General features: G+C 39.9%; 1 protein-coding gene across 2 annotated transcripts in view; it reads right to left on the minus strand.

The window, feature by feature from the left end:
• The window catches only part of nlgn4xa (neuroligin 4 X-linked a), a 122,610-nt gene extending 96,645 nt beyond the window's left edge, over positions 1-25,965 (minus strand). The window contains exons 1-3 of one of the 2 annotated variants that reach the window (XM_036563566.1): positions 25,769-25,965; positions 18,752-19,491; positions 1,937-2,001 (exon numbers count right to left, since the gene is read on the minus strand). In XM_036563566.1, the coding sequence (XP_036419459.1) occupies positions 1,937-2,001; positions 18,752-19,212 (526 nt within the window). In that variant the 5' untranslated portion in view covers positions 19,213-19,491; positions 25,769-25,965. Of the gene's footprint in view, positions 1-1,936; positions 2,002-18,748; positions 19,492-25,768 lie in introns of those variants that run through there. The other variant, XM_036563565.1, reaches the window with a different exon arrangement.
• Positions 25,966-26,724: the final 759 nt, after the last annotated feature.

The raw sequence follows: 26,724 nt of genomic DNA on the forward strand, positions 1-26,724 counted from the left end.
TAGAGCATCCTTCAGTCAGATTTATTACAGGAGCAAGCTTTAGTTATAGAATGCCTTATCATATATTGTGATACCACATGAGAAGGTAGCAAGCCTCAAAAATGCAGATATTCATCATGTGATAAATAAACCACACCGTTCTCTCTCATTTCTGCTCTCATTTAGTTGCAATTTCCTAGACCCAGTTGGAAAACATGAAGAAAAGAATAACGTATAATAAATTATAACATCATATTATACTACACTTTTAAAAATAAAGGTCCATACATGGCTCGTGGATGGTTTTTGGCTTTGACAGGAAACTGGTTTTTGGCTTTTTCAGTTTCTTTAATTAATATTGAACTTTTACATCATGTGGAGGTTCTTTACATTAAAAAACCTCCCATTTAAATGGTTTCCGTAAAGAACCAGCCATTGGTAGGTTCTTTAGGAAAAGAAAAGTGGTTTTCCTCTGGCATTGTTCCAAAAGAAGTCCAAAACCCATTTTTGGTCCTTTAAAAAAAAAAAATAAAATAAAAAATCTCCCCAAATTAGTAATTCCCAATTCCTCCTGCTAGCTAGGTCTCCTCTTATCACACGATGCTATCAAGCTGGGTGGGTGGAGGCCAGCATGCATCCCTCCAGGTCTTAGGAAGGGCCACCACATCTTTTCAAACTGCTGCCAAGCCAACATCTTTGGACAGCTCAGCACACTCACTGGAGACCACTAACTGCCAAATCTGTTACGTCAGCTAACAGACGCCTGCATTGGCTAGCAATATGCTCAGTGGTGGTGAAGAGGGAGGGCCAATCCCCACCCAGAGAGACCGAGGCCACTTATGCTCTCTTGGACTCTTGGAATCCCAGTGATCTTCCAATGATATGCCAATGCTTAGATGGTGGCACCACTCAGAAGCCACCTTTATTTTTAAGAGAATGACACTCAGATGACTCAAAAGCTGACGTAAACCACCTGTTTACCATCTAAAAACAGCCAACCCATATTTAAACACTAAAAGTCAGTCAAAACATGTTTCACTCTTATCTTCCCTCGGCGACTGTCCTATTTCCAACATTAAATATTCACAGAAAGGACTGTATTTCATGCACATCCTCAGTCTCCATGTGAGTTATCTCCCGTCATCATTAGCAAACAAGCCTCCATGGTACGGTGATGAAATCTAAAAACTAGACCGCACTCACTGAACCACTTTAACATTCTTTTTTTTTTTTTTCTCCTAGAATCACTACTGCTGCCCAAATATGCCATTTGTCCAAGTGTACTGCCATGCAAAGAAGCAGGCCATTAATATTACAGGCCAAAAAAATTGTTTATAGTACAGGGATTGTGGCAGGAGTTACAAATGAACAGATCTCCCATTGTCAAAACAACACAGGTTAGTGTTCATGCTTCACCGAGCAATGAAAGAAAGAAAAAAAACAAAAAAAAACAATACATAACGTAAAAAAGAGAAAGTAAGGGCAACATGACTGTAATCATTTCTCTGAGGAAGTAAAGAGAAAAGGCATGCAGACTTCTCAGTGGAACATCTTTCACTTTGCAGCACCGGGGGAAGGGAGTGTCGAAGTGAAAACCAGCATAATGCTAACGGGAATTTTTTTAGAGATATATATTTATGTTGTGCTCATAGTTGAACACTGACCTTCTTCTTCTTTTTTTCTTTACACATATACGAATGATTTCTTTACACAGCCCTCCGACTCTGTGCTAAATATCTCCAAAGAGGAAAGAGGTTAAAAATTAATGAAAAAAAAAGAGCAAAGAGATGCAGAAGCACCTCCAGGGGAGGAAAAAAAGGGGAAAAAAAAACCCAAACCAAATTAAGCTACCAAAAGAAAAAGATCTATAGGTTTCGTTCTCATGCATGAGTCAGGCTTTTGTCAAGTCTTTGTTGTTTTTGAGGGGAAAAAAAAGGAAAAAAGACAGAAAAAATACCTTCATCTTCGCCACCCTCATTATTGGTGAAATCATCGCCTTGATTGTATGTGTTGGCTCCTACTGTCAACAACAGGAGAAAAATACACAGGGGATAAATGGGGAACAGACTTTTAAAAACATCAGCTTTTTTGAAAAAAAATGCCAAAAACACAATTAAAAATGATTTCATGAATTTTGACGCAACCGCAAAAAAAAATCCGGGAGTTACTGTAAAGCATCAGGAGTCATTGCATTTGGGAATACAGTCAAGATATGGCAGTATCAGGTCTCAAAGGTTTGACATGCCTGTCCTCATTACCCCTTTATAATAACATTAATAACCTCTTTCATTTAAAAGAACATTCTGCGGCTATAATCTGCATGAAACCCAAGCTACAGATGGACAGATATGCAATGAAATATCATAAATATTCATTGTTCAAATGTTACTGATGCATCAGTGAATCATTTGTACATTCCACTGCCAAGTCATTTTGTATTTATAGCAATACAAAATCTGGACAACGACCCTGGAACAAATGTAGCGACCTTGATGTTCCTTGCAAAGGCTAGCAAGTGAGCATCTTTGTAGCATTAAAGCCGAAATCAAGTGTTACTGCAACTAGCCGGGTTTATGTTTACTGCAAACCCAAGGGCTCTTAGACTTTTGGATAAAAACAAACAAAGAAATAAAAAAAAAAAAAACAACAACAACAACAACAATGCTACAAGGCTGCCCTCTCTAAAATGCATGGTCTCAATGTGCCCCTGTATCAAAGTCTAATCTGTTCTTTGGGCAGCTGCAGTGTCCTTGAACGTATCGCAGTGAAGAGGTTACCTCTGAGATGCTAATGATTCTAACATTAAATGAAAGCTACTTAGGGCAAGTTAGCATTTTGCATAAGGTTAGCATTAAGGTGAAGAATTCCTTTAAGCGAATGGCACCTCATGAGGTTTTAAAGGCAATCAGATCTGTTTGCAGATAGGATGGTGGACATCAAAATCATGTTTCTCTTACTTCACAAGGACATAAACCTGAAATATACTGAAATATGAGAAATTCATATCTCCCATACACAATCAGTGAGAATTTAAAGGGCCAATATCAGGAAAAATGAATTTTCCTCACTATTTAGAAATAGAAGATTTAAGATGTGAAGATGTAGTACATTCAATTCACTCCAAGGTTCATACAGCCTAAATATGGAAACCTATCTGCTGTTTTGAATGCATTATTTTGGGGTTGTAACAAAACTAACATGTTTACACAGAGTCGTGTGCAAAAGTTTGAACACCCCTGGTCAAATTAAATGTTCGGTTGATTTTCAAACCTAAATACAGCATTTTCTGTTGATTTTATTGCACTACGTCTATGTAAAAAAAATAAAATGTAAAATGTGCCATTACTTTTGCACAAGCCATATTTTATGTTTTATTATTTTTTCCAATATGTTACATTCAGAAAATAAACAGTAGTTGTGCATTAAAACTCTGCATGAAAATGTTCTCTATAGAGCCTGGTTTACATATATCAGTCCTAAATGCACAGAGAAAATTTGTTTTTTTGTACATAAACCCAGACAAACCGCATAAGGCAACTTCAAGCAAAGACATTACATTCAAGGATACGGTGTCTTCAAGGCTGAGCATCTTTCAACCTTACCTGCAGTTAGATAAGGAAATTATAGACCTAATAGTCTGAGCACCACACAAAGTTATTACCAGAAATTCTATCAGGAAATATCTAAATATTAGATTATTTTTCTTTTCTTGCTCTCTCTAACTCTTCTAAGGGTAAAATAAAAAAGGAACAAACCAAAAAGCTGTTAGCCGGCCTCGTGGTCGATACAGGCATTACAGCAAATTGCTTTGAAATCAATTACTGTGAATTCTGTCCTTTCAGCCTTGCGATGACTCAAACACCCATTTGCATCAACAGCAGAATAAATGAATAAAAGGGAACGACAGTAGAAGCAGACGAGGCTTCTAATGTGAGTGGAGCACAAAGTCTGCTGCCTTTTTTCCCCCTGTGCATTCCCACTCTCACTGGACAACAAGAACAGGGTTGGGGGGTGGGGTGGTGGACAGTCATGCCATCTGAGTCACAACTGCCCATGAGGAGCGCTTCACAGTTGACTGCTCTTTTGCTGCTCTCTGAACTTGTTTTCTGTTGTTCTGCTGGATTTTGACGGGAAAACATGCATGTGTAATCCGGTCAAAAAATGAGCTCATTACATTTTTATGGAAATGAACACATATTCAGTTAATATGGGCACAACCTTAGCATAAGAATGAGCATCTTTATGTGTGTCCTCGAGAGCCTAGAAGCTGAATCTTCAGCATTAGCTGAAAACAGTTGCAAGGTTAGCCTAGTTACAGTGCATTCAGATGGCTTTCAGACTTATATTCGAATTCTGAGGAACTCGTAAACAACGTGGTGCATGCAGGTAACGCAAGTTCAGTGTTACCCAAGTTGACAAGTTATGACATCAGAGACCAGTGCAATCTCTGACACCATGTGAACAGTCATGAACAAGCTAATGTTATCATTTCATCTGTATTGTTCCTGTGATACGGTTGCTGAGAACCTTGCAAAAAAACAGACAACTGTAGCTACAATGAGAGCTATCCAACTTTCTGAGTGGACGAGGACCACCTGAGTGCACAAATAGGTCCTTTTCACACTAAACAGAATCAGACCTATACTCCTATGGCCCTATGCTGTCCCAGAATACAGATATATGTATTCTTTGGGGTGGGCAATATGATGATATTTTATTATTATCATGATACATTTTGTTTTGTTCTACACAATATGTATTTCTGAGTTTTTATTATGGATATTGGGCCTCATCCACCAACTGTTCTTAAGAAGAAATGTCTTCGTAAAACTCACTTACGCAGTTTTCTTGAAGATTCTGATGTTCACCAGTGTTTTCTTATTTAGGATTTGTTCTTAGGTAAGAACAGAATCTACACAGTCAAGAACACGTCATGAATCTGATGTAGACTTTTTGATAGAGACTAGTATCTTTCTCAAGAACAAATGTAAGAAAAAACTTGTACTTAAATAACACTGACCAACTGCATGTTTTTTATAAAAAGAAAATAATTTGTCCTGTTCAGTTGGTTTTAGTGCAGCACAGTATGTCAAACATTCAGTACAAATCATGGTACCCAGATTTTTTGATGGTAGGTTTTAAATGTGGCGCTACTAGTAGGGCTTTGTGTCTGTATATCAAAGTACCGCAATACTTGTCAAAGTTGCTTTTTCAACTAATTGTCCACACTATCACTATCAAAACATGATGCCTCTGAAACTTCACCAAATGTTTAGAAACTGTAATTTTTAGCAACAGAACTCAACAGAAGTCAAAAACACTAGCCAGTACATGACTAGCAAACACACTTTGAACAGCTGTATAAACAAAAAATCAGAATATTTTTATTACACAAGAAAGTTGAAACCTAACTTGAAGAAAATATGTGTTTAGGTAGTGAAAATTCTTAATGTTTCATACTGATTTTCTGACTCTGGGACACATTTACTTCAAAACAATGGGCTACAACTGCTCAGTATGTGGCCATGAGAGATAGCAATTTTTTAATAGTGTTTTTATTTAAAAATGAAACTTATGATAAATAACCTCTCAATCTCAGTTTAAAAGAAATCAAAAATATTTTTCAGTGGTTTTTGCTCAAGTTAAAATGTATGGGTTCACCACCTCCCAATAGAGAGTGTATGTAACCCTGTAAATTATGGATTTTATGTATGTTTAGCTTATTACTATCTCAATTAATGCTTTGGGTTTAAATAGATCATAATTCTTGAGGTTTGAATATGTAATTGGTTTCTGCAGAAGTGAAGCATTCAGCAAACTCACAAATGAACGGCTGTCCTCTATGATGATCTACCCAGTCACGGAATGCTGTTTCAAATGCAAGTGCATTGAGATATTTTAAGACTCAAAGATTTGTGTATTTATACCCTACTTACTACTCTTAATGAGCTAAGATTCAAACTACATACATCTACCATTTTAACCATTAGATTTCCATGTATGTGATGTATTGTTTTACTTAGTATTGATTATATTAAAATTGACTTTGAATACTTAATTGCAAAGCAAGCATGTTTCAGGTTCAAATGTACACATCTGAACAAATGAGTTTGATCATCCATAAACAGCAAAAAATTAAAGTGGTGAATAAAAAACTGCCCTGTTGTACATCCTGCTCTGACCGTATGTGACTTTGATGAATAAGGGCCATCGTGTGGATCATTGCCACTGGGCTAATCCATAGTCAGTGATGCTGACAGCTTTGTGACGAATGGCGGTGGCGTACTCTGCCAGCGTGCGCTGGGTGCGGGCTATGACATCATCAGGCACGGACAGATAGATGACTCAGTAACTGAGATGGCAGCGTCGTTGGTTATGTCGATACACATTTGAGAAGCACAGCTTTCTTCGGGCTGCGCATGAATTGATCTGAGTCGAATCGATCGGAGGTGGCTATTTGTTCTTGTTGATAATTAAACTGAGCCGGCGGCATGCCATAGGGCAACATCAGTCTATAGATTCTTAAAACACCTCAGTGCTGTGTGAGGAATTGTTTGAAATGGTGGAACATATGCATAATATAACTATACAGCATATTTTTAAGAGTAACTACTTCTGTCTGATTTCTTATTCACATGGCTTGAAATTTGGAATTAAAGCATACAAAAATAATTTTAGGTGCAGTATGTAATGTTTCAGTCTACACCATTTGTATCTTATTGTTGCACAAAATCCCAAAAAAATGATAGTTACAAGTGATTCCAAACTTTTGAACAGCACTGTGTGTTCGCACATGTGTGTGAGGACAGTCCCCACATGGCCGATCCCCAGCTGTGTGGTGCAGATTCGGTTGCTCTCTTTGCTTGACCTGGCCCGCGGTCATCTCTGCTCCGCCTGGGCCCGCATGCCACTAGCTGTCTGTCAGAGAGGAGATCCAGCAGCTTCCACGTGGCCAAATAATCACTCCAACACATTCCCCTGCCACTCTGAACAGCCTTCTGCTCCCAGCCAAACTGGAAGCTTCTAAACATCTCAAACAATTCCTAACAGCTACTGCACCAATGCTTTAAACCTGGGCTTCAAGCACAGTAGGGCAGACAATAAGGACTCAGCAATAGGAACCACAGATCTATTCTATTCTATTCTATTCTATTCTATTTAAACCCTTTAAACTTTCAATGCCAATTCACACCAAAATTGTTTCTTAAGGGTTTTTAATCTAAACATTCTATACATTCTATAATCTAAACAGATATCGCTCAATTGTAACCCCCTAAAGTGTTATTCCACCTTTTGTTTTTCAAAAAAGTATGCACAATTAAATCATTAAGAGGTAAACAAAGTCATTCAGAGTGGTTTAATGTGAAATGCTCCATTCTAAAGAAGCTTACCGAGTCAAAACTGTTCACAGCAGTGATGATGAGTGATCAGTGATGAGCTAAGATTTTGACCTCAAATGTGCTTTTTAAAATCTCCCTGGCAGATACGTACACGCAGTTTGTTTAAAGGCAAAATAGTCCCCAAAGAAAATTTAACTTCCAGATTTGCCACCGTTTTGCCCTTATCAACATTACATAGAAAAACTCAGAAAACATAAGTTCACTGGTTGTTTTTGATAATGAACTGCATTTCACTGCACACACTGTGACTCCTGGGTACTATCACTGTGACTGCAAAGAAATCATATCAAACCACTCTGAATGCTTCCCTTTAAATTATTCAATTATGTAGAATTTTTAAAAATCATTGGAGTCCATCCATCCATCCATCATCTAAACCGCTTATCCTTCTGGGTCGCGGTGGGGTGCTGGAGCCTATCCCAGCTGTCAGAAGGCAGGATACACCCTGGACAGGTTGCCAGTCCATCACAGCGCAGACAGACAGACATACACATTTCATTGGAGTCCCTCCCTCCAAATGATCACCTCGACTATCATCCTAAGGCTTATTATTTGGTAAATACATGGACTGCAATGCAAACTATCTGAGTTAATTTTAGATTGAGGAGGTGTGATAAATGTTTGGACTTGCTGACGGGTCCATTTGAGGGGTTAATCATTGTTTCAGTTCACATCACCTCCAGCAGATGCACGTCTTAAATCTGTCAAAATTCAAGCCCTTAGCAACTTCCCTCTTGTCATTTCCTTGCTGTTTCCTGATGTTTCTCACACACTTCCTTTGTGGCAAAAGGGAGGATTGAGGCTTCAATTATGTTCTGTCTACTGGGTCTTAATTAGACAACAACCAAGAACTCAAACATTTAAGCGTAAAAAAGCTTGAAATTATTATAATTTTACTCTTAGATCATTAAGGTCTTTAAGACCCCAAACACTAAGAAAGTAAAAACAATCTCAATGTAATTGAGGGTTAAACTCAACTACAATGTTACAATCTTGTTGCGGGTGCACCTGACTAATAGTGGCAGAACTGTCACACCACCATAATGATGACTAGGTCTTTGGTTTCTTTTTTCTTTGGTTCTTTTTTCTTCCACAGCCACTGCACCTTTTCAAACTGCCATTAACACATCATTGGACAGCTCAATGTGCTTGGCAATCTGCTAACATTAGCTAACATACACCTGCGTTGACCAGCATTACATTAAAGGACGGTGAGGCCAGTTAAACTACTTGAACTCCGGACTAAGAATGGCTGTGGCTTCATCATGTGTGGCATCAAACTCTCCATCTTCTAACAATAGTGCTAAATCTTAGATGGATGCACAACTCAGCAGCCTAACTAGGCTTTTTCCTAGGAATACCTAGATTTTTACTAGGCTTTTATACCACCTAAAAAGATTCTAAACATACATTTTTAAGTCATCATATTTTATACCTGACATCAAACTGTTTAATTAGAAAAGAAAAAGAGCTGCTATTGCTTGCATGCAGTGAACTGAACATAACTGAGTAACTGAGTAACTGAACACTAGTGTCACAACAGCTGTAAGTTCCGAGTAATGTCCTGTATATATATGTATTTCTCAATCTCATTCTATATAACTTACACATCAGAGTTTCATAGTGGCTGCTGAATAATAATGTCTCAGATTAACAACTGAAAATAAGCCTAGAGGTTAAGGACTTAAATCTGCTCTCCTTATTACATTCTAACCCTGCCAAAAGTCTGTATTTCAAGCACGCATTTGATGTATTAAATAATAATATATGGGAATTCATTATTTCTATGGTCATCAATAATGCAATGTCATGAGAAGCAGCATGACACTGGACTGGAGTACATCAGGCTTCAAAGCATATCATTAGGCAGCAGCCCAAAATGGCCAGCCCTAATAAACCTTTCAGAGAACACTGTATGTATGGAGCTGGAATGTGTAATTCACAGTTCCTATTGGCAGGGGCTGCAGATTTTCCAGCCTTGCCTCATGTAGGTGTCAGGTGTGGTGACACAGTGGCCAATTAGCTGCGTAAATTGCCCAATTAAATCCACAAATTAGAAAAAAGTAGATCTGAATTTAAATTTTGAAGGTTGGGTTGGAGTATTACCCCTGTAGAGGGCACACAGGTAACATCAGTTATCTTACTACTGAAAGACTAACTGACCAATCAACAAATGTTCTTTTGTATCAAATATTGTCAAGCTGGACAAGCTTTATAGAACATTGGCCAAAATCATATTCAGCAAAAGGGGAACGCGTTATTAATTTCAAAGATATTTATTTTAGATGCATGTAAATGGTCAAATAGGGTCTAGATATTGTGCAATATGATTCAACTACTGTTAGCATAATGCTATTACAAGAACAACAACAAATTCCAGCTCTGTAAGTCAAACTTTAAACTAGAAAGTCTCTAAACAAACGAGTTCTTTAATTTCTCGTTAGCTTGAATGGGATTTTTGCTGTGGGGTAACCTAAAATAAAATACTGTTACGTTAAAAAAACCTTTCTAATTTTTAGTTGTCATTTTTTATTGTATATAATTATTATGCTTGTTTTATTTCAATTCCTGCAAATACTCTTATTTCATTGCTTTGTTGGTTTGGAATGTTGGAAACAAAAGAGTTCTTGAAACATCCAATGGAAAACTGTCCAATCAGGATTTTTAGTAGATACAGCCAAGCAAGCTCTCTCATTGCTTAAGCCTTCAGGAACGAAACTGAAGGCCTAATGACCCACACTAACCTCTAATATATTTAGGAACCGACAGTTGAATCAACCAATCATTTTGATTTCCAATGGGGGGTGTCAAACATCATACTCAGCCATCTGAAAGTCCTAGATATGTCACTGAGTGTGAGTACAAGTGGCAGCCTGACCAGTGCGTTTCAATCAGTTGTTAGAAATGGAAAACAGCAGCACCTCAGTGCCAGGACACTTTACTGAGGAGTCACTGTAAAATTACTACCTAGTAAATATATATATTAATGTGTTTGTCTGTTACAAGCTTTAAATAAAATATGTAACTTCTTTTACAGTCTTTTAATGTCCAGTTTAATGCATAAAAGCCAGAATATGTCAATATGTTAATGTGACTTGCTGTTAGCTTAGTATTCACATACTACATGAATCCCATAGGGGCGCTAGCAGAAGTTAGCATCATTGTAGAGGTAGAGACAATCACACACAAGCCCATGGCAAAAATCTTAATTGGGTCACTAATGTAGATGCTGAGAAATTATACACCCATTACTCATAAAAAAGAGTCTGTTTCCTAACAACATACCTAACCAGTTCACTTCTAACATTACACAAACAGCACTGACATCTATTTATCTCCTCATTCATAATGCATCTCATCCATGGTAAACATTTTCAGACGCATCCCTGATACATTCAATATTTATGATTCTAAAATGTTAAACAAGCACTATAACATAAACCTTTAGGTTAACATTAGATGCTAACGGGTGGAGATAGGATTCCTTGGGAGAATCAACTTGTCTGACACATAACAACAGCAAATAAACAGTAATTACATTGTCATTCTTTTATTCATTGAGAGTAAGGTAGAGTGGGGTTGGTTGGCACAGTTTTCTGCCACATGTCTCAGGAATTACTGGAATTAGTGCATTTATAGGTAAATTCATGTGGCCCACTTGTGCCAACCAGCCCCAACATGGGTTTAGCTGGCACATGTTGTGGGGAGGATTGTAAAGGCTATAATTTCAAGAAATAAAGTAACAAATAGAAATGATCAGAGCTATTCATTTAAACCAAACCACACTTATAAACATTTAATGGCGGTCAAATGTACATAGTTTGCATTCGGGGTTATTTCTTCTTCATCTTGAGAGTTGATTAAGACCAGTGTACAAATATAATAAGAAACGCCAAATCGATGTGCCAACCAACCCCACCCACATTAGGACACAGCTCTGTATTTATTTCATTGTTAGCTTGCTAGCGTTACTGATTCTTGGCTGTCAAATCTTATAGCAAAATAGAGCTGATTGAAGGCCTGAAAAATGTATTGTTTTGAAAAAGTTGAAGTTGTCATTTGAAAATTCTAATAGCTGAAAGTGGGTATTATAGCCTATATTATCAACAACTTTGCCTTAACAGGTTTAAAGTGAGGACGTTTAACCTGATAACACAGAGCTGGTAAACTGGCAGTAAGTGAGTTTGACCAATTGGAACCCACGTGCTGTGACATCACAACCACGACTAAGGCTGTGTCTAAAACTGCATACTACATTACTACACATACAATACTAATGAATAGACTTGTAGTGATGGAGTACTAGTTTCGACATACTATTTGGTATGGTAGTCTGCAGCTCTGGACAACTGAGAGTCTGGTACATTACATTTACCATTCAAGCCTCAAGCCCAAAGATGTGGATATTTGGCTCTAATTGGTCAAAAAAAGAAAAAAAAAACAAGCCTGAACCTTTACTTTCAGAAAACAACTGCAGTTTACATTGCGGTTGCAATATTTATGGTGGCCAACAAGATCCAACATGCTGCAAAATAAAAAAAAAATGAGCTGAAAAGTCAGAAAACACTCATCAAAATGACTACACCAGTGCTACATCTCACAAACACTGTGCAAGTACATGCTAACACATGCAACTTCAGAAAACTGCAAAGCCAGTCACAACACAATGAAAATGTGAGCTGCAGAGCGTAACTAAAATTTCAAATTTTCAAAAATTTCAAAATTTTCAAATTTTCTGAATGAATGTTTCTTTGCATTACATTTATGAGTTTGCAACATGATTTTCAATGTACTTTGCATTGAGTTGTGTCAGCCACCGTAAATACTGGTAACACAAATCATTCAAACGTTATATGTTTTCAGTATCTCTTCTTGAAACATTTCTATATTGTGAAAAAACAAAAATGAAGAAGCGCTGCAGAGGACACAAATATGAAGCAAAAAGACAGGTGCTCCTGGGGCACGAGTGCAGCAAACTCAAAGTAACAGCTCCATGCTGGGAGAGGCAAGACCAAAAAATCCGTCCGCATTTACAAGGCATGTGCAAAATAAAGCCCAGAGCCAAAAATTTCCCAAGCAAACCATCTTAAGAGAAGTATAAAAAGCCTTTATTGAAATATGGCAATATGTATAAAAATGTGCCCATATGGCTTTTTATACTTCTCCTAAGATGGTGTGCCTGGGAATTTCTTTGCTCTGGGATTTATTTTGCACATGCCTTGTGGATACGGATGGATGGATGTTTTGGTTTTTTGCCACTCCCAGCATGGAATTGTTACATTTCTATAATGTATTTACTGAGGGAGACATTTGTTGTTGTTTTAACATATAAAAATGAAAATGTTGTCCCCACCTGAACAAACTGTACTGTTTGGATTTCTTGACAAACTGGATGAATGCTGGTGAAGACAGCATGTTATATTTCCCCCTACTGACCCAGAAGTTAACACTGTGCCAACCAACCTAATTCTCTCCTAATTTTTGTATGGAGAGGCCTATTATTTTTTTTGCTCTGTGCTCCACATTAAGCCAGTAGAGCCAGATATAGCAATAAACCCTATTCTGTAAGAGAACTCGAGAAGAATTTGCATAAACAATAACTATATGACCGCTGTGTCGTAGGGACTAGCAGTGGGCAATATGATGATATTTTATCGTTACTGTGATAAATGATGTCAGAATATTGTGGATATCGTCAGTACTTAAAGAACTCCAACTGAATGTCTGATTACAAACGGAGCATAATTGGATTTTATTGCAATGTATGAAACGTTGAATAAAAAGCACTGTATGCATAGTTTTTATAGCAATTGTTTCAAACATTACTGATTCTTTTTTGTCAGTTTCAACTTTACATTCAGGAAAACAATAAATAAATATCATGGTACATATTGTGTATCGTGAAAATGTCTTCAAGTATCGTGATGTCATATTTTTGCCGTATCGCTCACTCCTAGTAGGGGGTTGTATTAATTACACATAATGGAAATGACCGTCCATGTCCGTTCCATATGGGAACCCCATGCTGATTTGTGACATCCTGCATTCGCGTCCCCATGGAGTCTCTTCATAAAGACTGTGTTTCAGCATCTACGAAAAGAGGCTATTATACTAGGGGGGTGTGGAGGGGGAGCTGTAGGCTCACTGGAGGTAACAAGCAGTGATTTATCGGGACTGCTGTTTTCCTATTTTCTCTCTCTGTCTCTGTGAATGGCTTGTTTTGAAAGGCCGCCCAACGGAGAGCGGACGCGGAAAATGCTCGCAATTAAAGAGTGGAGAGGAGCCCGCTGTGCCATTGTCTCCTCACCCAGAACGTCCCCCCAGGCCAAAGCATTCGTTCTGATTAATTCACAATGAAACGGGACACCACCTCCGCTGCCTGCGCACAACTTGCTGCGCGGGAAGATAAAGCCGCTCGCTAACAGACCGCGGGCCCCTCTGCGCTATTTCCGACGTAGCCGAGAAAGAAATAAATAAACGAGAAAACAAACAAACAACCAAAAATAAAAAAGGGAAAGATTCGGTGTTCTCAAACACTCAGAGCATTTACGCCGCTCTATTGGCCCCTGAGTCCCCGCGGCTATGTAGCTGTCTGCAGAGAATAAACAAGGCGAGCGTAGCGTAATATTCAGGCGAGGAGGAGTTGAACCCGGTTGACCATGCTAGCCCTGTAACTCCGGCTTCCTTCTCAAAGGAGACGCGGCAATAAAAGGGCATTTTAAATCTGTCTCCATACTTGAAGGGAGAGAGAAAGAGAGAGAGAGTCTAAGTCTCCCTCTGATCCTGAAGTGGCAGGATGTTTCCACATTACACAGGATTTGAAAAGGGCAGTTTTGAGCGCTAAAGCATGATTGGCAGGCAGAGTCGGAAAGCTAACTGCAAAGGCTTGTCTGCCATGGTCCCCATCAGAGGGCCAGAGATTTAACAAGACATCAGGGACCTCTTACATGGACCAGGCCAGTGATTGACATATCTGTTTACATGTACAGTAAATTGTATTTAGCTTGCGTATCAAACACTGATAAGCGCCAGAATTGTCAAAGCACTTGGATATAGTTTAAACAAACAGAGCTCTGGCCTCAGATCTATTTTTTAGATCCAGTGGGTGAATTTCATGCTTCAGAAATTCAACCAGTCAGTTTAAAGGAATACGCCAGCTTAACTTAATACACTCAGTTACCGCACACACATTTCCCTGTACTTAGAAAAGAACAGTAAACAGTTGCTGAATTCTGTCAGGCCTGTCACAATCTTGAAATTTCAGCTGACTATTAATTTCCATATCTGTACTGTAATTAACAATTCAATTATCTCTTTTGTTTTCATTGTATATAACTATTAAAGTATAAGTGTAAAGTAGCCAAATCTTTTTTACTATTTGCACTTAGTAACTCCAGAGTGAAGGCATAGCTCGAGCTCAAATAAATAAACATTATTTGCCACTGCCTCTAAAAGTGATAGAGCACCTTTAGAGGAAGTTTTCTTTGTTTTCATAAGAGATATGATGTGTTGCAATAAATGCATTTCCTGCTGTCCTTTGTACCCATTTCACATCATGTTTGTTGTAACGTAAAAGAATTGAAATCAGCTCAAATAACTGTGGGTGGAGTTTTGATAAAACTTCAGATCAGCTTTGGAAAAAACTTTTTAGCCAGTATACTAGAAGGGGAGGGCCTTTTTCTCCCATAAGTGGAACTTTTAATCATCAGCACAGGGTATATTACATATGTCAGCGTTTGACCTCATGCTACTACACATTATTAACCACAGCAATTAAGTGGGCCTGCTTTTTCCCCTATCCTCGTCCACCACTTCTGCTATCCTCTACATGATTTATACTGGACCAGTTCTGAGAATACATCAGAGCAACCCTAAATTTCTGGAGTACAGAGAGTTTTTCAGACACAATTACTGTTATTTAGATTACACTGTGTGCATCTCAGAGAGCTAAGTTTGCCCAAAAAGATGGTCTTTGTACGTTAATAACTCAATATACATACATTACTTTACAAAGTCAAATAGCAATTAACACATTTGCTACATTGTTGTTGGCTCAAACACAGTGGATCACTCACTGGGATTGATACTACTTAGAGCAACTCTACCTGCTTTTGAAAGCAGCAAAACAGGAACAACTTAAGTAAAATCCATTGTGCACTTGGATACATTTGACATGACAGACACGACAGACTCAAACACAGGATTTTATCATGTTATTGTGTTATTATTGTCTGTTCTCTTTTTGTTTTTACTATTACTTACATTGAGGACACAGTTGAAGTATATTAGACCTGAGCTTTAGTCCTAGCCAGAAATATGCCCTTGGTGTTTGATTTGTGTTCATTTCAGGCCCTGGTATAAATGTGATGATAGATAGCACTAGCATAGTTCATTTGTCTGTTAGTCATCAAGCTAACCACCTGTGAATGGCTAATACAATAGAAGAAAACTAGAGCAGACATAGACCCACCTTCTCTCATTATTTTTGAAACTAAATGTTCTATATTCTGGGAAAAATAAAGCCAAGCACTTCAGTTTTATGTTGCTATCTACAACCCAGGCTACCAATGCTTAACACAAAACCTGACAATGCCTTTACAGCCTTTTAATAAATACTAATATTTCACCCATGAAAAGTGAATCCAGTGATTTGTAATTATATTGACCATTTTGACTATTTTAGACTCACTTAGGTTATCATATTAACCACTTAAATGGCCAAGGCCTGCCGGTGGGCCCAGAGTTTTATTACACACTGCTATAACCTAAGAATAGCTCTCCCTGTAGTCACTGAATAATAAGCCTTAGTATGTAATAAGCTTGGGATTTTAAGGGGTTAATAATTAATGTAACTGAATTACTCATAAGCTAATTCAGACCCAAATTATATGGCAGTAACTATGTACTTATGATAAAGATACAGTGTGATATAATATTGAAGGTTTTTTTAAACATTTTTTGGATCTTTGTTTTTTGGAATCAGTTGAATGCACCACTTGATCCCCCTTGGCTCCACCCTTTGTATGGTTAGAATGTAACTGTTGCACTTTCAAATGTATATCGTCATGTATTTCAAACATTTATTCATAGATTTCAGCAACTGCCCATTGACTTCTATTATAAGCCCATATAAGTCCATAAGTGAGCACAGGAAAATGCTTAGAAATTATTGTCTGTGGGTATCAAGGTTATAATACAGAGAGATTCAGGTAAAAACATTAGAGTATTCCTTTATTCTCACATCACTGTGTTAACAGCACAGCCCAGTACACTTTACCACTTAGAACATTATTTTATTTTTTCTAACATCCCTCATTTATTCGAGGTAGGGCCGTTGGGAACTTGCTGTTCTTTATTCAAGGGGCTCTCTGATTGAGAAGGAGCGAAGGAGCAACAGGAACAGTGGTGCACTGGAGAAACATAGAATTAAGTGCCTTGCTCAAGGGCACAATGGCTACAAAGGGCACCATAACATTTCTCACTGTGAAGGCAGCAACGTGAAGCTCTCTGGTATAAGGTGCCCACTCACATCCCCAGCTGAGATCAAACCCACAGCCCTCCAGTTGCTAGTCAGTAGCCCCAACCACTCAGCTATCTGCCCACCATTGCTTAGTAAGCACAAGATTCTTCGCAGCAAGATATGCGGGGACATTATTTCTAGCCCTGCTGAGTCACTTAGGCCTTCCACAAGGTTGAATAATCAAGTTCTTGGCACAACAAGCCTCGTCAAGAGACTCCTGCCCAGGCAGTGTCACGATAATAAGACAGCAGCAGTTTGAAGAGGTGGGCATGGCTGCTTGCCCTCTCCAGAAGAATTAACCAGAATCTGTCGGAATTAGAGCCCTTGTTCTTTGTACTCCGATTTTTCGATTGTGAGATTATCCCTTTTCTCTCCTCCTTAATCTAGCTTTCAATCCAGTTCCGGCTAAATTTAGCACACAGAGGGGCGCGCACACACTCCAGGCAGGATCATTAGTACAATCGCTTCCTAACCTCAGTTGACCCCAAATCTCTGCTGGGTTAATGATTATGAGCACAGGTTTAAACTCAAAGGATTATGATCATTCGCACACAATTAAAAACTTACAAAGCTACACACAGATAAACGGCAGCTCTGACAGAGTTTTGTCATGCTTAGTGTCAAATGCAGTCAGTTCAAAAACTTATGCACTCTTAAAGTCTACCTGAAACTAAAACTGACCATTATTGCACTATATAGTTCATGTGTCTGCTAATAATCAACATGATTTATTATATAATTTAAAAGATAAAATTCTTATTTTTCCATAATCCATAATGGCTGTTATTTAAGAACCACTTTCTCTAGCAGTTCCTAGCCAGGCCATGTTTTTGCTCTATACTCGAGTGTTGCAAAATCTGGATCCCTGAGAACTGGTTTGAGAACTATGCTTTAAAGAACTACGTTTCAAAAAAAAAATTGTTGAGTGTGAGGAACCTTTTAAATCTTTTAAGAACCTTCACATAATGTAAAAGTTCTATAACATTTTAGGAATTCTTCTGAGAACTTTTACATTTTGCAGAGGTTCTTTGAACTTTGAAAAGGTTCTCGTTAGCAAAAATGGTTCTTTAAAGCAGTGGTTCTCAAACTGGTCTTTACATAGGTATAGAGCCAAAATGTGGACCATCTGGGGGTCACTGGGGACCAGTTTGAGAACCACTGTTTTAAAGAACCAGCCACTGACAGTGTTTCTTCTATGGGTAATGCAAATTACCCTATTTGGCACCCTTGTTTTTTAAGAGTGTACCATCAAAATGTCCACCTCTAAAATGCCTTCTGAATTTTGATTGTTACAAAAATTCTGAACAAATATTATGCTCAGCTATCTCACAGACACTCTCACCATGTTTCATTCAGAGATACAAAGCCAAATAAAAGATTTGTTTGACAAAACAAGAATCTTGTACTACCTTTGAAAAGATGCTTCATGATATTTAGTGTTTATGAGAGCTTTCTTTGACTGGGCCTCTGCACTGTAGAAAATCAATACTGTTAAAATCTCTTTTGAGAGTCTCAGCAGACCGCACTATGTGGCTTCCTTGCCACTGAGGCCAAATGCTTTTTGGGAGTTTTGATTTTTTGGATTGAACTTTTGGAGTATCAACTGCTAGCACCTAGAGCCTTCATCTGAGATCTCTGCAGGAGTGACTGCTGCAAGTGGCTTTGAGAGGACAAAGGTGTGGTGTTGTCTGAGATTTGAAGAAAGAGAAAACCACAGTGTGGTCCTGACAGAATTGACTAACCTTTTGTTACAATCAGTATAACAAACAGTTGTTTCAGAAAGGATGAACCTGAGAAAGGAAAACAAGGATTGAAAGGCAAAGATTATCTATAAAAAAAGGTGACATACCATCCTCGGTCGGGGACGTAGATGTTCAGGTACAGGCAGTCTTCGCTCTGGTCCTGCACATAGGTTACCACTGTATCCAAGTTGGCGGTGAACCATACAGGCAACATATCATTGAGCAAAAAGCGGTCTTCCAGAAACTGCGGGCAAACAGCGGCGAACTGAGTGGCGTTTCGGATCCCTGGCCAAGACATTGGTGGCTCCGGGGGTTGAAACCTCCTCTCCCCTGTTGGCGGAAGAGCATAGGGAATCCCCAAGTATTGTTCCACGGGCCCCAGAATCTCATTGGGCAGCGCTGTTTTTAAGCCTCTCAGCTTGCCATAGTTTGTAGTGACGATGGGATGCTGTTGTGCCTGAGCCATGGCTAGCCAGACCACTACGACCACGATCCTAGAGATTCGGGGTAGAGTAGAAAATGGCTGGACCATGGTTGAAGGCATCCATGCGGTTCCTCCTTGCCGTGACATGGTCCAGCTGAGGTTAGTGAGTAGAAGGTGTCTATGGTCCCCCTCACAAAGCCACGGTGAAACCTTTCCCTTAGGCTATAATGGACAGATGATGGGCAACACACCCTCCAATCAGACCTCTAATATTGAAATCCCCCATCCCTGGACAGGAACACAGGTCTAGATCAGGTTTAGATCTGTGAAAAAGCTATCCTCTCCCAGAAGCCGAAAGGTTCCGACTTCTTAGATGTCCTCTGGCATAACTATTGTCCTCTCTTCACTCCATTTTCAGTGGTCTGCCTGGAGGACAAACAGTAGAATATGTTTAAATGCATGCTCACAAATGCTGATGAATGCAACAATCCTTTTGAAGGTTTGGAGTTAAACCTGTAAAGAAGGTGCATACTCAGCACATCAGTGAGGAGCCAGCTCGAGAAGAGATGTGAACACATAGGTTGAAAGTGAGGCTATTTTGAAATATGATTCTCATTACAGAACTCCACAGTTTATAAGCAGTCTGGAAAACAGAGGATCGAATATCCACATTACACATGGAATATTTGCAACATAAACATAAAACACAATTGATCTGTCCCACCTTCAGGTCGATATCGCTACTAAAAGAACAATCAAAAAGGTTGTATATCTATTACGTTGAAAATGTCTTTTTTGTGATTGTTTTATCCTCCATGGTTCAGCAATTGTTCTTATTTTTGGTCAGTTCTGGAATAATTTCATTATTTTTCCAATCAATATCTCTAAGGCACCTATTCCATTAGAAGTTCTCAATGGCCAAAACTGACCAATTCAGTACTACAGTATGTCCGTCTCTTGATTCAATGTCACAAATGATATCATGATATTGCATTTCAAAGGCTTGAATCCTAAATTTACAAGTATATTCAAGCACATCAGGTGACCAGCTATTATCATCAGTGGCCATGGGAAATAAATTTGGCTGCTGTGGAGACAAAAGGGGTACAATTAATGTTTAACTGGTCTCAGAGACACTAATTCTCATGTCCTCTTCAGGTGGCTGATTGTTGCTGTTGGATTATACAGAGATTCAACATTTATATTAACAAAAGCACCTGTGTTTTGGCTTAGGTCAATGGGGATTCCACAGATTTTTTTTAAAAATATCTGCTAAATTAAACTGCCAAGATGTAAACAACATGATTCAGAGTGGTCTAAGTAGGATTTTAATGCACCACACTATGGAAATTTACAGTCAGAATTGTTTAGAAAAGGGGTGTTGTTTTAGGATAGTTTTGAGGTTTGGGCCTGTAATGTATTTTTTAATACATTAATGGCAGATAGATACATTCAGAGTGTTGTTGGGCAAAATATTTTCCACATAAAATGTATCTTTTTTAAATTGTCAACTATTTTACCAACAATATTATCAACAGGAGATGTGTAGGTTCACTGGTCATTTTAGACAGTAAATAAAATGGCCATGTTTGTGCTGTAAACATCTCAACCCCTGGTTACTATCACTGTAAAGAAATATGAGCTAAGGTTCCCTACAATGCACCATTTACATAAACCTCTGAATGACTTTGTTTACATCTCAATAATAGAATTATGTTGAAATTTAGAACAATCAGTGGAAATGTCTTTAAATGTTTGACATTACAGATAATGTCAAACCACATGCAGCATCAGCCTTTGGCCCTGGTCATTCTAAAGGGGGATTTAGACAAAACACATAACGGTCAGGTTTTTTACTACATAGTAAAAAGCTGTTATTTAGATACAGATAGAATTCCGTTACAGCGTTACAATGTCCGTTCTTTGCTCTTTATTCCCGGAAAGGATTCAGGGCATGTTAATCACATGTATTGATCATGCACATTTGGTTCGCATTAGTGGATTGGATTTATGGTAGGGTGGGGAGGGGTTGGGGTGCTGAGTGGGCTTTGGTTCTGTCGTACTGTAGCTTTAATGATTGAGCTCTACATACATCAACTGGGAATGTACTTTCTTACCTTTCTTCTGATCTCTTCATTAACAAAATTGTCAGTAACTGAGATGAGGGGGTCTTCTGAAAAGTGCTGATCTAGGATCATGATCACCAATTTTCTTATTATCATTAACCCACTGTGAATGAAAACAAAGGTCTCAACTCAGCAGCTAATGGGTATGTTCTACCAACACCCAGAGCTTCTGAGATCACTCACAGCTGACACATAATATTATAAATGTAGTACTGTAGCAATGAAAACCACTTTCCTGACAAGAAAGTAGGCCCGATCCAATCCCAGATTCCAATGCCTGAATCTTTCATTTTAAGCATTAGATGAGAAACCGCAAGGCTGGTCACAGATCTGCGCCAAACAGAACCTTCCAGACTGTCTGCCGTGCCATGTTCAAAGCAGCTGCTGTTCTCCAGCAATCTTCCAAGAATGTGAGACTGGAGAATGAACTTAATTTTAGTATCTGCATCTTGCGGTGCAATTTGAGCAGTGATCAGATGGAAGATAATAGTTCTCGTGAGAAGTTGATTGCTCAAACAAAGCACAGCTGCTATAATGCACTCACTGAAATACTCGCATTAAACTAAACCAGTCCAGGGAATATCAGTTTCAGAACGTTTTACAGCAGTACATTTCTTAAGTACCAATGGTCACAAGAGAAAACAAAGAACAAAAACATTGCTTCCTCTGCTCTCTAGCACTGAAAACATCCCTTGATGCCTTTACAAACCATAAAAAAGAAGCAAACCCTAGGAAGCTTTTGCTCAGAGAACATTTGCTGCTGTCTCCAAAGGTTGGCTAGTTATGAAGCTGCTGGACCTCAAATGGGACTTCAAGTCCCTGTACAAATGACAGCTTTTATACAAGCTTTATTGCCAGGTCTCTGTAATGGAGACCCTTGAGTTCTGAAACAACTCTAGGCTGGATAAACAAGCTCTCAAGAGTGGTTATCATATGTATCAAATAACTAGAGAAGATAAGTAAATTAGTTTATTCACTCAGGTAAACAGGATTTCTGCTGCAGTTGAGTAGAAAAAAGCAGTTAAAATAGAATAAAACCAGCCCTGCATATGAAACACAAAGCCATCCCTGCTGATAGGCTAAACATCCTTCTGTGCTGCATCATTGCATCATTTTCTGTATCTGGAACACATTGAATATGATAATGCGCATTTCACACTGGCAGCTCTCATGGCAGACAGACCAGTCGGAAATTTCACTTCCAAAAACAGGGCAAACTACTTCCAACAAAATGTTAAGCTGGTGGTATTTCGTCCAGGATTCCCTCACATAGATCCAGCTAGCATCAGAGAGTTGAGGGAGCTTTGAATTAGCATCCATGCCAAAGGAGGGTGTACACCATAAGGACTGGATGGCAGCACCTGTCTTACAATACAAGTTAAAAATAGTTGAAATTATGCCATATTTTTTATCTGCTGTTCCGTAGTAGAGGTCAAAAGAAAGAGGTCAGATAAATATGGTAATCTTGCTAATAATGGATTTGAATTTTTACCAATTAGCATTTTTGAAATAACATCAATTCTTTTTACTACTAAACAAAACTAAGCTCATGTGCCACTCATTAGCCAATGTGAACTGATGTTGTTTGAAGAAAAAAAATTACAAAAATGACAAACTTCAAGTATGGCTAGCAGCAACCGTGTGCTAGTTTATGGCAATGCAACAAAAGAGGCTTCAGCAGTAACACTATAAGACAGAATTCACCGAAAAGGTAGAATATTTATGTGTGCTGGGCTCTTTGAAGTCAAACTCAGGGCTACTCCTGGGGCAGCAGTACTGTTTTTTTGGAATTTCTTTACAAAGGCTTTAAAACAGTAACTTGCCTAGAAATGCTTATGTGGCTAAAAACAAATAAAAGCTAGCTTGATGTCATTTAGCATGTGATTTAGCAAAAGCTCTTTTCTACTGGGATAATTAGATATCTGCCAAAAGGTGTGTGTGCCTCCTGGGTGTCTGGACACTGTCATTGACAGCCTTGAAGGCCTGTTCTGCCTCCGTTATCCTTGAACAAGATAAGTCTGTAGAGTCAGAGAAATGTCTTGAATGTGCTGCCCATAGAGACCCTTTCTCCTTTTTTCTTTTAAACTCACGCCCACGCAACGTCCTGGCAGAGAGCAAAATGGCAACAAGAGAAGGGAGAAGATAGCGTTCACTGTCCACGCGATAGCCCCCACCGATAACTCATGCGAATTTCAATGAAGGTGCAGGCACTTCATTTGCATTTTAATTATTATAAAAAGATGTGGTGGAGGGCAGGGTTAGTAGAGGCTCCTTTCCAGACAGAGAGAGCGAGGCACTAGGTGGTGACATCAGCTGTTTCGGGCGAGGGACAGAGAGAGAGAGAAAAAAGGCAAGAAATAAACCATAAAAACTGTGCTTGACCTTTGGGTGAACTTCACGGAACAGAAGTGGTAGTTCTGCTGCCACAAATGCACCTGCTATCACCCGGCAAGTGGAAGAGCCAGCTAGAATTTGTTTTTCTCCGAGCAATGCTCGCTCTACTCACTCTCTCTCGCTCTCTCTCTTTCTTTCTCTCTCCATCCTTCTAGCGACTGCCCAAGTGTGGACAGGGACCCCAGAGAGCCACGAGTGAATGGAGAGGGGGATTTATTCAAAGGTGACAGTGCCGAGAACACACGGGCCAGCCAGTGATCCAGTGAGGGAGAGTAAGAGAGAGAGAAAGAGAGAAGGGCGAGTGAGATTGGACCATACATAATCTGCTGAATTGCACCTGTGATTCAAATCAAAACAAACATTGATCCTCATAGCCAGACAGTGGTTATGATAAGACATCTACGTGGCTTTGTTATGTCCAGCACGCAACCCCACGCTTTCAAAATCTGGCCTGGTCCCACTGTGATGTTTAAAGTAATTGCACAGCGGTACCTGATAAGAAATCAATCCCTGTTAGGAACGGTATGGTGTGTTTTCAAGGCCCATAAAGAGACATTTCGGATGGGATCAGTACGCTTGAGCGTGAGTGGAGAATGGACAGCGCCGTCCACTGTAGGCCATTAACTGATAAGAATACAATCACCACTATTCTTCTAGGAGGTGGAGCTGTCAGCTTGGGGTCATCTTATGAACCTTCGTTCACCAGCACAGTGCATTTTCAGGAACGTATTCCATATGGCTGACGTCTATGTTATGCTATTAAGTGCTAATGCCCTTTGTTATTAAGTTACGAGCTGTTTCTGATCATCTGAGGGCCCTAAATGATGTCCTACTTGAGGGCCCTCACCATTCACAACATTATTTGTTTGAAAGAATGAAAAGGAATTGATATTTGATTCATTTTAACAACAAAAGAGTTGAATATGTGCCAATGCAATAGAATAACAATAACATATATGACATACATAATGCAAATATGGATGCAATGCCATCAACAATGATTTGATATGATGCCATTCTGTCAACATCATGACTGAAAAACAGTAAAGAAGAAAACTCTACCTGCTCCTCTGGTGGCTCAACTGCTTATACGACATACAGCAAAAATGCCCTTTTGTGACTTACTGTTCTTAAACTAATATCTAAGTCAAGATGTAGGGAGGCACTGAAGTGTGGGGTCAACATACGGGTCCTTGCAGTTTCACAAACAACCAGCGCGTGAAAGGGAAGATGATTAAGCACTGTTCTCGACTACAGAGATGTCCTCTTCTTCTTTTCCCACCTTGCCTTCCTCCCCCTTCCCCCCAAAAAAGCGCACGTATGCAGATGTCCACAGTACCACCTTGCGGTTCAGTGGCGAACTGGCGGGACAGTGGCGCGCGCAGGCTGACGAGGGTAGACGTCGCGTTGCTGTGCTTTTTTCCCCCCCAAATGCAAACGCCTTGAAACTCGCACGAGCTCCTGCTAGCACCACCAAACGCGCGGTCTCAACTCCAACTTTCACCCTGCACGCGCCTTCCTGACTGCTGCCTGCTTCACGTGCACGCGTGCAGAGCGTTTCGCCCCGAGGCTGCTTTCAGAGCCCAGATAGCCTACTGTTGCTCCAGATTAGCCCCTATACCCGGCTTGGCAGGCGATACTAAGCGCTCGCGCCTTGAACGAGCTTCTTGGCTTCTTCACAGCCACAACGCCTGGAGTCCCAATACTGCGCATTCCTGTTTTTTTCTCCACGTCTGCTGGGGGGGTTTCTAATAATGCGCCAAGCGCGGAAAGCGCACGAGCGCCCACAATTTTATGGGGCACTGATAGCGTGTCGCCCAAGCTTGAGTTCGCCACAGGTAAGTAAATAGTGAGCCCTTGCCAAATAAATAAATAAATAAATAAATAAAAACATCCTGCACTTTTTACGCGGCTGTTTCAGAAGCGCTTCCAAAAACAGCCCGTTTAGAGTCCAGCAGATTTCAGATCTCAGCCCTGCTCACCATTTCACGGCTATTAGAAAGCAGGACAGGCGTCAGAGGGAGAATACAGCGGTCAGAAGAGAGTCCTACAGTCTGGAATTACGCACGAGCCATAATCTCCACACCAGCGTAAACCGGGGGCACTTTTTTCATTTGAAAAAACAAAATGTCCAAAAAAAGACACTTTACGCACATGCACGCGCGCTCGCGCGCCTCCCTTACCTTGGCCACATCTGCATCGTGCCCGCTCGTTTTCCCTCGCCGCGCCGCCGCCGACTTCACGGGGAGATGATGCGGAGGAATAAAACGCACGCGGGCCGCGAAGCAAAAGGAGGGAAAAAATAAAAAAAAAATAATAAAAACTCCACTGTGCCTCCCCCCTCCTCCGCCTCCTCCACCACCACTCCTCCCTCCTTTCTTCCCTCCTTCCAGTGGAAATGAAAAAAATAGAAAAGAGAAAGAATCCGAGCGGTGTTGCAGTCCGGCGAAAGAGGAGAGAGAGAGAGAGAGAGAGAGAGAGAGAGAGAGAGAGAGATTTGGGGACACTCCCGGGGCTGCTGCTTGCTGCTCAGCAAGCGCGCGACACCACCATCGCAGAAAACCGGAGGAGATTCACATCGAAGAAGAGGAGGAGGAAGAGGAGAGAGAGAGAGAGAGAGAGAGAGAGAGAGAGAGAGAGAGAGAGAGAGAGAGAGAGAGAGAGAGCGGCCCAGGAAAGAGAAGATGAAAGAGAGTGGGAGAGAGACACCAAAGCTGGACCAGTCGCACACCCCCCTCCTCTCTCACTCTGCCTCTATCTGTATCTCTCTCTCTCTCTCCCCCTCTCTTACTCTCTCGCGCTCGCTCGCTCGCTCTCTCGCTCTCTCGCTGCCATTGGACTGCGCTGAGTGAAATTTACAAAGCCCACAGCCAATAGCTTGCCGCATTCACTCCATCACCGTTAACCAGCTGCGTAACACTTTTCTAACTTCACACACACACACACACACACACACACACACACACAGCGCAGGGCTCGTGCCCCCGGCCGTGCTGGGCTTTTTAGCGCCTCCTCCGTGATGGTCTGATTTTTTTCCAAGAGCGTGGTGTTTGTTTGTTTCTTTATTTGTTTGATTGCTTTTTTTAATCTCTGTATTTTTAATCCAAACAAACACATTTAACTCGTTTGTGAAATAAGT

The sequence above is a fragment of the Colossoma macropomum genome, unplaced genomic scaffold (genome assembly GCF_904425465.1).
Source record: "Colossoma macropomum unplaced genomic scaffold, Colossoma_macropomum, whole genome shotgun sequence".
NCBI classification, from domain to species: domain Eukaryota; kingdom Metazoa; phylum Chordata; class Actinopteri; order Characiformes; family Serrasalmidae; genus Colossoma; species Colossoma macropomum.